At 51.6% G+C, this 14,996-nt stretch overlaps 1 protein-coding gene and 1 pseudogene across 2 annotated transcripts in view; one reads left to right on the top strand and one right to left on the bottom strand.

Annotated features, from left to right (window-relative positions):
- Positions 1-4,635: 4,635 nt before the first annotated feature.
- The window catches only part of CRTAC1 (cartilage acidic protein 1), a 165,384-nt gene continuing 155,023 nt past the window's right edge, over positions 4,636-14,996 (bottom strand). Inside the window, exon 15 of the mRNA XM_033186631.1 lies at positions 4,636-5,350. Within this exon, the coding sequence (XP_033042522.1) occupies positions 5,184-5,350 (167 nt within the window). The 3' untranslated portion in view covers positions 4,636-5,183. The remainder of the gene's footprint in view (positions 5,351-14,996) is intronic.
- On the top strand, positions 5,471-11,274 carry LOC117068879 (annotated as a pseudogene). Its single transcript, XR_004431267.1, has one exon. The product of XR_004431267.1 is annotated as an uncharacterized LOC117068879 (transcript).

Raw genomic sequence — 14,996 nt, 5'->3', positions numbered from 1 at the left:
TTTTTTTCCCCTTGATGGAAATCCAGGATGGAGTGCAGCTCCCCGTAGCCTCTGTCTCCCAGCTAAGGTGATCTTCCTGCCTCGGCCTCCCAGGTAGCTGGGGTTACAGGTTCGTGCCACCACACCTGGCTAATTGTATTTTTAGTAGAGATGGGGTTTTGCCATGTTGCCCAGGCTGGTCTCAAACTCCTGGGCTCAAGTGATCCACCCTCCTTGGCCTTCCGAAGTGCTGGGATTACAGGTGTGAGCCACCATGCCTAGACCAAATGCCAGTTCTTAAACCTTATTTTTTAATGAGGAATTCCCAGGTGAATCAGAATCAAGTGGTTCATAGATTACACTGGGAGAATTGCTGGTCTTGTTCAGCTGGTCTTCTTCAGAAACAGTGCTGCTTCTCATCCTTGGCTGCACGTTAGAGGCACCTGGGAATTTGATAAAGGAACCTTGCAGGGCGTCAGCTTGGGTAGGGCAGGGCAGTGGTGATCTTTGCTGCTCTGACCTATCCTCCCTCTTCCCAGACCATTGACTCAGAATCTCCTGGCGGGGAAGACTTGGGCATCATAGGGTTTAAAGACTGCTCAGATAATTTAAGTGTGCAGCTGGAGCTGAGAACCATGAAGTCTTTGTTACTAAAACTGTGGCCTGTGGATCAACAATATCAACATTACCTGGGAGCTTGATAGAAATGCAGAATCTCGGGTCCCTCCCTGGATCTACTGAATCCGAATCTGGGTTTTAATCGATTCCTTGGGTTATTCAGATATGCATGAAATTTTGAGAAGCTCCACACTAGTCCATGCTTCTCATTTAGCAGAGGAAACCGAGGGCCAGAAAGAAGTGACTTATGGGAGTTAGTAAGTACCAGACGGGCTTAAGTGCCCTGCCTCTCTGCTTTTTCACAGGACTCTTATTTTCTTGCTGACACAATTGCATCTTTCATGAGTACAGATCAAACTAGATGCCTTCGTGATCACAGTCTTGCAGGAAAAGCTTAGAGACTTAAAGGAGGAACTGCAGGCTGCTTTTCCCTTCTCCCTGCCTCGGGCAAAGGGGAGAGCCGGATGCACCATCCCACAGTCTGCTGGGTGGCATAAAAGGCAGTCAGCCAAGGGCTCTGCCCACAGCCTCTGCCTCTAGACTCAGCTAGTTGGGTGACTCATGGACCTCAGGCTGCTGTGATGCATCAGCTGCTGAGTTTTGCTTCTGGTCCAGGGGTGTCTGCAGCTTTCATCCTAGGCTGCCCTACAGTGGGCCTGGGATTGCGGAAGCCAGAAGGCAGATCCCGACCTTTCATTCAGCAGCCCAGCAGATCTGAATGGGTTTGGGAAGTGGGGGCAGGGATGGTCTGTACGGATAGGACCCCGAGCCAGCTTTTGGAGAGGATGTGGGTCTCTTTCTCATCTTAGCATGCTTGTCCTGTAGAGCGGGCTGACCCCCAGGGTGGAGCAGCAGGGCTTGTGGCATGGACTAGATGGGCAGGATTTTCATAGGATTTTCTCTCTGAGTTCTCCCCAGGTCTGTGTGGGGGGGGGAAATCCTAAGCTTCTAACTATTCTTGGACGAAACTTTTGTCCTAGAGAGGCAGGGAGGTCCCTAAACTGTGTGATCAGCAGTTCTGGTCCTGCTGCATGAGTGGGGAAGAAGCTACTGTAAAGAATGTGAAAAATAGGGCTACGATGTTGACACTTTGACACCTGCTGAGTTTGGAGTGTGACCTTCCCGGCTGTCTGGTGTTACACAGTGAAGGGCACAGACTGGGGTCAGAGCTGTAACCTTGGACAAGTTCTCTTATCAATCACTACGTATTTATTGAGCACTTAGCATTCACTAAATATTTATTGAGTATGTATTAGGCTCTAGAGATACAGGAGTAAACTCATGGCATTTATTTTCTATTAGATGGTATAGAAAATAAAAAAGCAAGCAAATACAGTTGACCCTTGCACAACACGGGGTTAGGGGTGCCCATCCCCTGCACAGTCAAAAATCTGGATATAACCTTTGGCTTTCTAAAAACTTAACTACTAGTAGCCTACTGTTGACTGGGAGCCTTCTGATAACACAAACAGTTTATTAACACACATTTTGCATGTTATGTATATTATATGCTGTATTCTTATAATAAAGTAAGCTAGAGAAAAGAAAATGTTAAGGAAATCATAAGGAGAAGAAAATATATTGACTACTTATTAACTGGAAGTGGATCGTCAAAAAGGTCTTCATCCTCGTCATCTTCATATTGGGTAGGCTGAGGAAGAGGAGGAAGAGGACAGGTTGATCTTGCTTTCCCAGGGGTGGCAGAGGCAGAAGAAAATTCACATATACACGGACCCACACAGTTCAGACCCATGTTATTCCAGGGCCAACTGTAAATATACCTCGCTCAGGAGATAACAAATACTAGAAGAATAAGGGGAGGATGTCAGGGGGGTTGGGTGTGCTGGGGAGAGGTGAATGATTCTGGGCACAGGGGGAGGCTGTTGAATAAGGTGAGACCCGAGGGTGTTAAGGGTGTCATGGCAGCCTGCAGGGGAAAGTGTGGCAGCTGAGGAGACAGACACAAAGGGCCTGAGGCAATTTCAAGAAGCAGGTGTACTGAGTGAGGAGGAGAGGAGGAGAGGGGCCCAGGGGTAGCAGGGTCAGGCCATGGAGGGCCTAGCGGGCATTGTAAGGACTTCTTGGATTTTACTTGCAGAGAGATGGGAAGATTGTGGGAGTTCTTGATCACAGCTGTGACGTAATCTGACTTTAACAGGAAGTTAGGGCAGGAGCAGGGGCAGGGAGGCCGGTGAAGGGGCCAGAGACGGTGGCAGCTGGAACCACAGAGCAGTTCGTGGTCTGCGTGGTCTTAGGCCCACAGAGCAGTCCTCACATGTAAAATGGGGATGACCGTAGTACTTTTCTGATAGAATTGTTGTGAGGGTTAAATAAACGAGTGTGTTTCCTGGCACATATTAAGCACACAAAGTGCTTAATACATATTAGCTATTCCTGTTATGGATACGGGCAGGACAGCTTCTCAGGTGTCCAAACACACAGGGCTGTGGTGTTGTGGGTGACCTCGGAGCTAGATATGCCCCTTCCTGGTCTCACTGAAGCAGTCTCGTGCAATCCCATCCACACATGGACAGCCCCTATGAATTGAGTCCTGAGCTCTCTCACAGCCAGCAAGATGGGACGTGTCAAAATCACTAGAAGAGTTGTTCTGATCTTCTGCAGAAAACATCTGGGATATCATGGGAGTTTCCTGTTTCCAAGGAAGGACAAGCAGCCATTCTTATTCCCATTTTATAGATGAGGAAACTGAGGCCTAGATGGTTAAGCTGTAAGTTCAAGGTCACGCAGCCCGTTAGTTGATGGCCATGTCTGGACTGGCCCCCCAGTCTCCTGACTCCCAGGCCAGTGCTCTTTCTGCTCTGCCTGCAGCCTCTTTGGTCTTACCCGTGTGCCAATGTCGTCTCCCCCATCTACATGGCCCCACCATTGTCACCCCCAGCCCCACCTGTGACTGTGCGCACTCTAGGAAGGCTAACCACAGCCTGGCTCTGTCCCCCTCTCCCTCCAGATCGAGCGGCAGCTCTTTGAAGAGACTGTGAAGACCCTCAACGGCTTTTATGCAGAGGCTGAGAAGATTGGGGGCAGCTCCTATCTTGAGGGCTGCCTGGCCTGCGCCACGGCCTACTTCATCTTCCTCTGCATGGAGACCCACTACGAGAAGGTGGCCCCTCCCGCCCCACCGTGCGTCCCCTCCCTCAGGGCTGCCCGGCGGCACGCGCATCCTTGTCTGGCTCCTCTTTTTGCAGGTTCTCAAGAAGATTTCCCGCTACATCCAGGAGCAGAATGAGAAGATCTTTGCGCCTCGAGGCCTCCTACTCACAGACCCTGTGGAGCGTGGGATGAGGGTTGTATCCTTCCGGGCTGTTCTGTGTGAGGGCACAGGACTGCCACCCAGTAGAGATCCTGGTGAGGCTGCCAGGAAATGGGGCCACCTTAGGGGCCTCCACTCAGGTTTTCCCAGGATTCCCCACATCAGTGGTCCTCAGCCCTCCTCCGCCACCATAAGTTATTGGAGGCTTTGTGAGTTTCAGGGTTTGCACTTGTTGGGCTGCATGTAATCAGTGCTTAGAATATGCCAGCTATCATGTGAAGTGCTTTGAAAATATGAATTCATGTACTTCTTATAACAATCTTACCAGGTGGGTTGCTCTGATTATTCCCAGCAACCTGCTCAGAGTCGTGCAGCTGGTGAATGTGGGAGCCAGGAATTGCGCCCAGGCTCACCCTTAACTGCAAAGACCCCTCCAGGAATATGCAAATCACCACATTCATTGACAGGTCCTGGGTCTCATGCAGTCCTCATGGAATTTCCCGTGGCAGGTCCCATTGTCCTCCTTTCGCAGATGAGAGACGTGAGGTCTAGGATGAGGTGACTCCCCCAAGGTCTCAGTCCTGGTGAGAGGCTGGACAGGGGGTGGGGCGTGGTTCTGCCGACTCTACCTCCACTTGGAATAGTGTGATCTGGGTGTGCACACATCCCATCCCCCAGGCAGCAACAACACGAGTAGAATTGCTAAAAAATAAAGTTTACTGGAAAACTGAGGAGAAACAGAGTCAAAAAACCACAAACACTCAGAATCACGTGTTGACAAAGCCCAGTGAGAGGCACTTGTTTTTATTGAGCCATTGCTATGTGCCAGGTTTTGTGCTAAGTGCCTTACATACATTTCATCTAATCTCCACACTAACCCCTAGATTCTATTCTTAATCCCCATTTTGCAGATGCGATAATGGATGACTAACAAGTTAAGTGACTGGTGTAAGGTCACATAGTTTTGTGAGTGCCTGAGTCAGGACTTAAACTCAGGACACTAAAGTTCTCATACTTCCTGTGCAGTACCACCAGCTTCCTGGGCACATCTGTGTCCTAAGATATGGTCATTAGACCCACTGGAATGTAAGCTCCATCAGGGCAGCCACCCTGTCTGCTGTGATCACGGCTGTGTGCCCAGCACAGGGCCTGGCCTTACAAGTCTCCCTAATTGTTAGCTAAGTAATGTGCATGGATGGGCTTGGGGAGGGTCTAGCTCCCAGGCCTCTACATCCCTACTGTCTAGGCAGCAGCACAAGCCCACTTTCCCACTCCTCTGCCGGACTCCATCCACTGGTTCATGTCTGACCCCTGCTCAGCAGCTGGGCTCGCAATTCTCTTTGACCGTCGACCCCAGATTGAGATCTCCATCTACGAGGACCGGTGCAGCAGTGGCAGCTCCAGCAGCGGCAGCAGCAGTGGCAGTGGCAGCAGCAGCGGTGGGGGTGGTGGGGCTGGGGCCCGGTGACTGGCCGAGAGTCCCTGTAGGGAGGTGTATGGCCGGAGTGAGGGCCTCGCAGACCTGCGGCGGCTGCGCTACCAGAGCACCCGCTTCTGAGTCATTCTCTGGGCCCACCCTGCTGCTGCCCGGGGTGGGAGGGAGGGTGACGGGCCTCATATTTCCTGTGGGCCATCAACCTATGACCCCTATCCCTCACCCCCAGCTGGATCAGTCCATTTCCTGACCTGGGGGCTTTCCCTTCCTGATGGGGCTGGTCTGGGCCACACAGAGACAGATCTTCCTAGGAAGGCTGGGGTGGGGAGAACACAACCTAGGCGGCCCCTCTCTTCCACAGCCCCTCTCCCAACCCCACGAGAGGGGCCCAGGTCTGCCACATAGAGGACTCCCACACTGCATGACCCCTCATCCCCAAACCCATGTCCACCAGGACTCTCTCTCTTGGGCCTTGCGTCCTGTGGCTGTCTGCCAGTATCTGCTCCTTCTCATGCCCCTGCAGGGCCCCGGCCTGTCTATGATCCTGCCTCCACCAAATTGAAGGTGTGGGGAGATGAGTGCCGTGGTTGGGAGCTGTTCAGCCCACTCCTGACCTCTTCTAGACCTATGGGTTTCCTGGCCTGCAGCCAGAGCTGGAGGCCAGCTCGGCCTTGCCGGAAGCATCCAACTTTGAGACTTTGCAGGCTGCCAGGTGCTGGTTGGGGGACACACAGCCTGGGGCTCTGGGAGGTAATATGGGAGTCTGGAGAAACTTTGCAGAGACATAGCCACACGGGGCCTGAACCTCCTGAACTGGAGCCAGTTTCCTGAGATTAGAACCTGTATGTATGCACATGTGAATGTATGTGTGAGTGCACATGTGTGTAAGTGCAGTGTGCATAAATGTGTGAGTCTGCGTGTGTTAGCATGCCTGTGTGTGAGCACATGTGTGTGCACCAGTGCACAAATGTATGAATGTGGGTGCATGTGTAAGCACACCTGTGTGTGTATGAGTACATGGGCACACATGCGTGCACAAGTGTGCCTTTATATGAGTGTGAGTGCATGCATGTGCATGAGCACGTGTGCACAAGCATGTATGTATGATTGTTCGTGTGTATGAGTGTGTGTGTGTGTATGCAGGTGAGTGCATGTGTGTGTGAGTGTGTTTGTGTGTTCCCCTTGGCTGCTAGGCCAATGACTGCTTCTCTGCTTCCTGCTGTCTTCACTGCCTGAGGGTCCGTGACTTCTTCCCTGTGTGGGTCCAGCCTGGCCCTGTAAATAAATGTCCGAAGGCCCCTTGCCCTTCCCCTAGGGCTACCAGGGAACGTACTCTACCGCATATATTCTAGTGGAAGAGAAGCTGGGCTTCTAGGAGAGAAGAGCCAAACCTTGGTGGCCTTTGGTGCCCCTCTCAGCTCCCCATGACAAGACAACGGAGCTACAGACACTGTGTGTTCAGCCTTCCCCCGGGGGCTGGGGCTCTTTAAGGCTTGGTAGGTGAGGTTTCCGTGGACCTTCAAAGGTGCCAGCAGCCTGCAGGGGAAAGGCAAACTCCCTCCTTGCAAGGAAAGGAGATGTCCAGCCAGTGATGCCTGGCTTCCGAGGCCCAGAGGAGCAGGTGGGATGGGAGCAGCCCCTGGGGCTGGTGTCTGGAAGATGAAATGAAGGGGGCTGCCTACCTCAGTTGGCGGGAGGTGCTAGAAGTGGATGTGCAAGACCAGCCACTGCAGGTAGCTCTCTGGAACCAAAGAGAGGCCTGCTTTTCTACCAGACATGGGAGCAGCATGTGGGAAACAAGGGCCTACCCAGAGAGCAGAGAGAGTCCGCCTAGTCCTTGCAGCCTCAGGAAGTCTTGGGCCCACGTGAGTCCTGGTCCAAGGATCCCCCTGGAGAGCTGCAGTTCAGTGGGCTCCACTGCAGCCCCTGGCCACAGCCTATGTCCACCCTGGGCCCCTGTGGGGCTGGGCATTGTGTCCGACCTGTGCATCTCCCATGGGAGGGCTGGGCACAGGCAGTGCCATGTTCTTTTATTTTTTCTTTTTCCAATAAAAGAACTTGCCCAGCATGAGGCTCTGTGATGCTTTCTCTGCCCCATGACAATGGAGGGTCTGTTCTATGCCCCAGGACCACATGAGGGGATGCTCGGCTGCCTGAACTGGACCTGACGTGGGGAGCAGGATGAACCCTGTCTTTTTGGAGCTTGTAGTCTACTGGGGAGGCAAACACTTCAGCGCCTCTAATCTGGAATCTCTGGGGCACCCGTAGCCTTGGGTGGGGGAACAGGTTGGACTGAAAGCCAGGCCAAAAGTAATCAATGATATCAATAAATGCTCATTTCTTGAGCTCTTCCCCTGGGTTGGGTCCTGCTGGGAGCTGGATCACACAGGTCACTCAGTACTGAAGATGAGAAAGTAGCTGGATGATCACTTCTGGGCCTTTTGGCTAAGATCAGGTGTGGAGAAAGTAGCTGGATGTTGTAACCTAGCAGAGTTGTGTCTTGAATTTTATAATTTATTGAGCACCTACTATGTGCCGGATACTTGGCTAAAACCATACATTAGAGCTGGGAGGGGATTTAAAGATCACTTGAATCCTGTCACAGAGGTCCAGAGAGGGTGGGTGACTTGCCCCAGGCCACACAGCTGGTTGCTGATGACAGGGTCCAAGCTTGGAACCCAGGTCTCCTGACTCAGTGCCCACTCTGATACCACAGGGATGGCACCCAGATGGGAAGCTGCCCGAGGCTGCAGGGAGACTGGGGTCACACACTCAGGTCTGTTCCTGGAGAGGAGCTCATCAGACCTCCTCTTGGGTGGGGGCTGGGCAGTCCCCTCTGGGTGGTTCTCATGTTTGTTCTTACTCTGCTTAGCGCAGCTTGCTGCTTGCTTGAGCTGTGCGCAGCCTAGACTCACTCCCTCTGCTGGTACCTGGGCCGTGTGTGGGTTGCTGCAAGTGAGGGTGTTCTCTCACGTGAGGGCGGGTTCATTCTGTTTTCGGCTAGGAAGTTTGCTCTACCCCGAGGCCAGATTTGAACCCAAGCTCAGCTCTTCGAGAGAGGAGGTCCTGGGAAGGGGTGAGGATTTACTAAACGGGTAAAACCAAATCCAGATGCTTATCTGACTGACAGGCATTCGACCCTTCCATTTTCAAATGGTAATCATCATAATAAACAATAGTAGCTGACGTTTATTTAGCACTTCCTGTGTGCCCGGCACTAGGCTAAGACTCTATACATAATTAGTCATTCGATCCTCACAGCAACCCTCCATGGCATGGATTCTTATTTCCCATTTTACATATGGGGAAACTGAGGCTCATGGAAGTTAAGTAACTGGGAAGTTGCAGATCTTGGCTTCGAATCTAGGCAATCTGACTCCAAACTGCAGGGCAGAAGACAGATCCAGCCTCAAGAGACCCTTTAGCAGCTTGAGGGCCTCAGCCATCCTGGGATCAAGATCAGGCAGATTCCCAGGGAAGGACTTGGAGCTATGCCTGGGCTTTGAGGCAGGGCTGGCACCTCCACTTCCAGGACATCGCGGGCGTGTTCATGGGCTGTGCTTGCAGGCATGCGGGACCCAGAGGCAGCCCGGTGAAGGGGAGTGGGAACCTGACTCACTGTGGGCCTGGGGAGGTGTGGTTTCTCTCTGCCGGCTTAGTTACAGGCAGTGGCCTGTCTCTCTGCGGTCTGGCTGTAGCCGTGTCCCTGCAGCCACCTTGCCAGCCAGGGACACGCCCTGTCAAGACCCAGGAGCAGCTCCAGCCTCAGCCAAACTGTCCCAGGTCCCAAGTGAGGCCCCAGCCACCCAGGCATGCCCCAGGAAGCTCCTGCTGCACACGCTCCTCTCCCTGCGCCAGCACCCGCTGCCTGGCTTCCTTCCTTTGGCTGCACACGCTCCTCTCCCTGCGCCACCACCCGCTGCCTGGCTTCCTTCCTTTGGCTGCAGGCGGGCTGTGTGAAACCACAGGGTTTACAGAAGCTTGAGGTGCCATTGAGTGGCAGAATTGTGCACTGCACTCGGGGAACCAAAGGTGGAGGCAGAAAGAACTATGGCCGTTGTGACACATCCCCCACGGCTCCCCAGCTGGCAGCCACTGCCACTCGCAGAGACTTTTCTGCGGCCGGCTTCCAGAGGTGCAGGGCAAAGGTGGAGTCTGGTAACGTTCTCCCTAGGGCCAGCCCCTGGGCTGTCTTTACGGCACCAGTAGCCTGGGAAACTCCACATCCCTCTCCACACCTCTAGAAGGACTCACAATGAGGGGGGACCAGGCAGGAGGCATCACCACCTGGTTTGGGCTTTACTATTCACCCAGGGATAAGGCAAGGCAAACACCACTCCACATCAGATCTGAATTTGAGCTCTGGCTTCATGATATTAACACATAAAGACTCTTGGAGCCTCAGTTTCCCCAGTTGTAAAATAAGGAGACTAATACTTCACAGAGTTATTTAGACCCGAGGTGTTCAACCTTGGTGGCAATGAGTGTCACCCAGGAGCATGAAAAATGACCGATGCCTAATCTTATCCTCAGAGATTCTCATTTAATTATTTTGGGGGACAGCTTGGGTGTCAGGATTCTAAAGAGTTTCCCTGGTGATTCTAATGTGAAGGTAAGGCTGACAATCCCTGGTTTTGACAGTACCTATAGCCTATAAGCCTTTAATACACCTCTGAAAATGCCTGAGACCTGAATAAGAAGTTTATGGTTCTACAGAAGCAGTCAGACACAAAAATGAGTATGTACCGTGTGACTGCCCTTATAGGAAACTCAAAGACAGGCCAAACTAGCCTTTGATTGGGAGTCAGGATCAAGATTACCCTGGGTGGGAGGTAGCAAATGGATGGGGACCTGGGGGGCATCTGGGAGCTCAGGATGTTCTGTTTCTTGACCAGAGTGCCAGTTACACAGGGGTGCTCACTTCATGAGAATTCACCGAGCTGTACACTTAGGAGCTGCGTATTTGTCTATACCAGTGATATATTTCAATAAAATTCACCAAAAAAAGCCTATTGGCTACAACATAGGAAAAGAAAGGACAGACTTGAAATTAATGTTTTGTTAAATATCTGGAAATGTAACACATATGCCCAACAGACAACTGCAGCTCTATGTTACGTGTGTGTGTGTGTGTGTGTGTGTGTGTGAAAATGTAATGTCTGCCCTGCTGAGGGTGGGGCCTCTAAAAGGGAAGGTCTCTGATGCCTAAGAAAATCTGAAAACAGCCCAGGTTCACACCAGGAGTTCTTAACCTCGACCCGACTGCATTCATGTGCATATTATGTGCCGTTATCTGAGGAGAGAATCTACAGCTTTCAGCAGATTTTCAAAAGGGTATGCAACCCCCTAAAAAGGTTAAGAACAATTGGTTTTGAGAAGTCAGTGAGAAACTGGCCATGAATGTGCTTGGCATGAAAGAGGTGCTTGGTAATGTCGGTTTCTTTCTTTCCTTTCAGAGCCCAGCCTTTGGGGGTTTCCTCATGACCCTTCTCGGGAGACTTCTAGGAGGATTTATTCTCCTGGCAGTGCCAAGGGCAGCCTGCCCCAAGCTCACAGTTCTTCCTGCAAGAGGATGTTCAAAGGGCCTGTCATTTCAGCATCTGCTGGACAGCAGAACTTTGTGTGCAAGATCCTGGAGCTGCGTTGGGTCTTGAATCAGGGACAATGGAGGAAGTGGGAAGGTGTGAAGGGAGTCAGAGGGCTGTGCCAGCTGCCCCCCTTCCCACCTCCAGCAATTCACTTAACTTTCCTGAGTCTCAGCTTTGTCATTATGAGAATACATATATTTATAAATAATCATCTGTTTCTCCAATGTAAGATACTATTGTTATTGCAGAAGTGATACTAGGATCTCTTATACGATGGCCTCATGATATAGATTTATAGCAGGCTTCAGATTCTGGCATAGAATAAACAGATACGTATCCAAGGGTTCACTAATTCCCTAATAAATGCCAGGAACATTCATGTACATTATTATTCCATTTAATTCTCCAACACTGGGGTGTTGAAATCTTATTTTACAGATGAGGAAACTGATGTTCTAGGTGGTTAGGTAGCTTGACAAGGGCTAGTAAGTGTCAGAGCAAAGACTTGAACCTAAGTCTCTGACTCCAAATCCCACTCTCACTCTGCCACAAGAGTGAGATGTGGGAGATGAGAGACACTGTTCTACCTGGATTGACTCATAAAGATAGAAGACAGATTCCAGACCAGAGAGAAACTCGTGGGCAAATGTATCCCCAGAAAAATTAGCTTTGCAGGGGCATGAAGGTGCTAGTTATTTTAGAGTAATTCAAGTTATTGATTTCTGTAATGGAAAAGTGATTGGGAACCAGCTACCACCTGAGAACAGTGCTGAGTGAGTCCCCAAGAAGGGGGAAACGTTACACACAAGCTTACATACAGCTTACAAGACCTCAGAGATGGCAAGGGTCCTTTTCCCTGCTGCCCGCAATTAATCAGTACACTTCTCAAGGGCAGGGAGCCTGCCTTACTCACTCCCCCACCCTCACTCTCACCTCTCCCGGTCCTAAGTGCTTGTCACAGGGCCTGGCCCTGGCCAGGTGAATGGAAGATTCTGCCCATCTCAGGCTGGCAGGAAGAGGCGAGCATATACAGATGTGTCATCTGCAGACCTGTGGGGCAATGTGCCACTGAGAAGCAGCTCAGAACCATGCAGACAGGCAGTGGTCACTGAAGGATACAATTCACCTGCAAGTGTTCACCTTATAACTCAGTTAAAGGGTGGATGCAGTGACCCCAGGCCACCCCCTGAGCTGGGCAGCAACTCTCAGTGATGTTGCCCTGGCTGTGACATTGTGACTCTGCTCATGACCTCTAGCTATCCTGGGAGAGGAGGGGAGGAAGCGTGTGTCCCACCCCAGTCGGCCCTGCCTGACGCTCCCCAAACACCATTTCGAGGTGGGGAAATCCTTCTGGTCCTGAATGCTTTACCTGAGAGATCTGGGCCTCAGGCCCTAGAGAGTGAATTACTGTGAGTGAATCGCTGGCTGGCTGGCTGGCTGGCTGGCTAAGTGAATGGATACAGAGAAGATAGGTGTAGAGAGATGACGGACAGATGAGAGATGAGCGAGAGGCCTGCCTGGCTTCAGATGGATGCTGGCAGACCCTGGAGAGGCAGGTGAATGGATGGGTACCGATCGCCCCGGGCTCCCCAGTGCAGACCTAATACAGGGCTGGAGCTCTTCAAAGGGAAGATGCTGTGTTATCCCAGTCCCCACATGAACTCCACATTTGTAACTCTGAGTGATGGATGTGTCTTGTTGGGAAGAATCCTTATAGTCTAATATTGTCCCAGCTAATGGCTTATGGATTGTTGTAAAGTCAGGCATTGCTGGAAGTGAAACCAGGAGGTTAAAGGTCCTGGTACAGATTTTATGACAATATCTGCATTTCATCAGTCAGGCACTGCAGCAAGTACCTTATAGGCTCGATGAAGCCTCACAACTCTATGAGGATTTTATCACTGCCTCCATTGTGTGGATGAAAAAACTGAGGCTCAGAGATGGAAAAACTTCTTAAGGCCACTTCCGAATGCCTGGGTGGAGGGTCTGGCCTTCAAGTCCATTTGATCCCAGAGTTTCAGTGTGAAGGGAAAATTTTAAGGACAGGTGAAAGGGAGAGGGGAGGGCCATAGGATTTGTGCACCGCTCTAAGAAAAAACATGGCATTTTGGCACATGAGAGACTCCTTCTGCAGTAGGAAGAGGCGCTGAGACTTTCCAATGACTAGGTGCCCTGAGGGTAGCCCCAGGCTTCCTTCTCCCTCTCTTTCCTCTGTGTCAGCCTTCCAGGGCTCTCAACCTTGAGTCTGGGGACCTGAACTGCAGAGAGGGTATATGTCTGGCTCACTTTCCTTCCTTTGGCCTAAACTTGTCCTTCTGCCATGGTCCCCACAAGCAGTTGGGGAATGAGGATGTGCTTTTCTCCTATTCCAGGGGCTCTACAGCCAGGTCTGGGGTGGAGGGAGGGAAGTTAATCCTTAGATTTGTGGGGAGGGTGCTTTAATGACTCTAGGGGATGAGATCCTTCCTGGCTGCTCTGGGGCTGGCCATGAAGAACGAGAACCAGCTACCTTTAGCGGAGTTATTCTGGCCCCAGACTGCTTTCCTGCTGGCAGGCAGGCAGAGGGCATGAGGTTCTGGGCAGGACATTCTGGGAATGGGTGATACAGATTCTCCATCTGCCGCACCCTTGTCCTGATCCTGCCTCCCTCCTCACAGCTGAGCAGGCTCGTCTCTGCATTCGGGACCTCCATTCAGATCTGTATTTAATCCCAGCTGAGTTCTTTTTTTTTTGTTTGTTTTTTTGAGACGGAGTCTCGCTCTGTCGCCGGGGCTGGAGTGCAATGGCCGGATCTCAGCTCACTGCAAGCTCCGCCTCCCAGGTTTACGCCATTCTCCTGCCTCAGCCTCCCCGAGTAGCTGGGACTACAGGCGCCCGCCACCTCGCCCTGCTAGTTTTTGTTTTTGTATTTTTTTAGTAGAGACGGGGTTTCACCGTGTTAGCCAGGATGGTCTCGATCTCCTGACCTCGTGATCTGCCCGTCTCGGCCTCCCAAAGTGCTGGGATTACAGGCTTGAGCCACCGCGCCCGGCCAATCCCAGCTGAGTTCTAAGGTCCAAGTGTGGTTCTTCTGTTACTTGATGGGCACGTATCCTGACTCAGTTTCCATATCAGCAGAGCAGGAAGGACAAGCCCTGCCTCTCTTATTCTTGAACTTGTTCATATACTTGGGCTTCTGGAACACGTGGAGCTTTCTGGAGAAGGGTGCTAGGAGCAGCCTGGGGCTGAGCTCTTTTGAGGAGCAGCCGGCAGCCGGGCAGGGAAAGGGACCAGACCGGGGCGCAGATGCCTTGGGAAAGTCGTAGCTCCTTTTTGGGCCTTGGTTTTCACGTCTGAAAAGGGGAGGATGGGACTAGATGACTTCTCAGCTGTTCCTGGATTTAAAGCTGTAGGATTCTGTGATTGTTGAGGGCCAAATTCCCAGGTCAGCTCACTAGCTCCCGGTGACCTCCGCTCTGTGTGGCCCAGTCCATGCCATGCCCGCCCAGCTCAGTTCACCTTGTTGTATGACTATTCTCTCTGGGAATGGCACCGCATGAGAATTCAGCTGAACACAGCACAGCCCAGGCCCCTGGAAGGTTGGCTTTGCCCCTTATGGTCATTTGCCATCTTTTTCTGGTGAATCTGTCAGTTCCCTGGAGGTGGCCCCATCCTCCCCATCTCTCCCATCACAGGTGTCCCGGGTGGCAGCAGGGTGCACCAGGAAGCACAGGAGCTTTGGCACTGAATGGGCCCGGGGCTCCATCCTGAACATGGCTACTTAATAATAATTATATCTCTAATTTGTTGGGGACTTTCTATGTGCCAGGCACCATGTCAAGTCTAATATAATAACTTCATGAGGTATTATCCCCATCTTGCAGATGGGAAAACTGAGGTTCAGTGACACTTTACCTACTTTAAGTCTTTGCTCAATGCCTCTTTCTCAGGGAGCGCCACCCTCACCCCGCTATTAAAAATGGCATTCCACCTCCATCCTGGCCCTCCCAGATGGCCTTGATGTTACTCTTCTCCAGCCCTCCATAGCACATATCATGCTCCAACACGCTACAGACTTTCCTTATTCTGGGTATTGTTTAGTGCCTGCCACGTCTTGCTAGGGAAG

Source organism: Trachypithecus francoisi, unplaced genomic scaffold (assembly GCF_009764315.1).
Source record: "Trachypithecus francoisi isolate TF-2019V2 unplaced genomic scaffold, Tfra_2.0 Contig01579, whole genome shotgun sequence".
NCBI lineage: Eukaryota > Metazoa > Chordata > Mammalia > Primates > Cercopithecidae > Trachypithecus > Trachypithecus francoisi.
The sequence above is the reverse complement of the archived record's forward strand: the minus strand, read 5'-3'. Positions and strand labels throughout refer to the sequence as shown.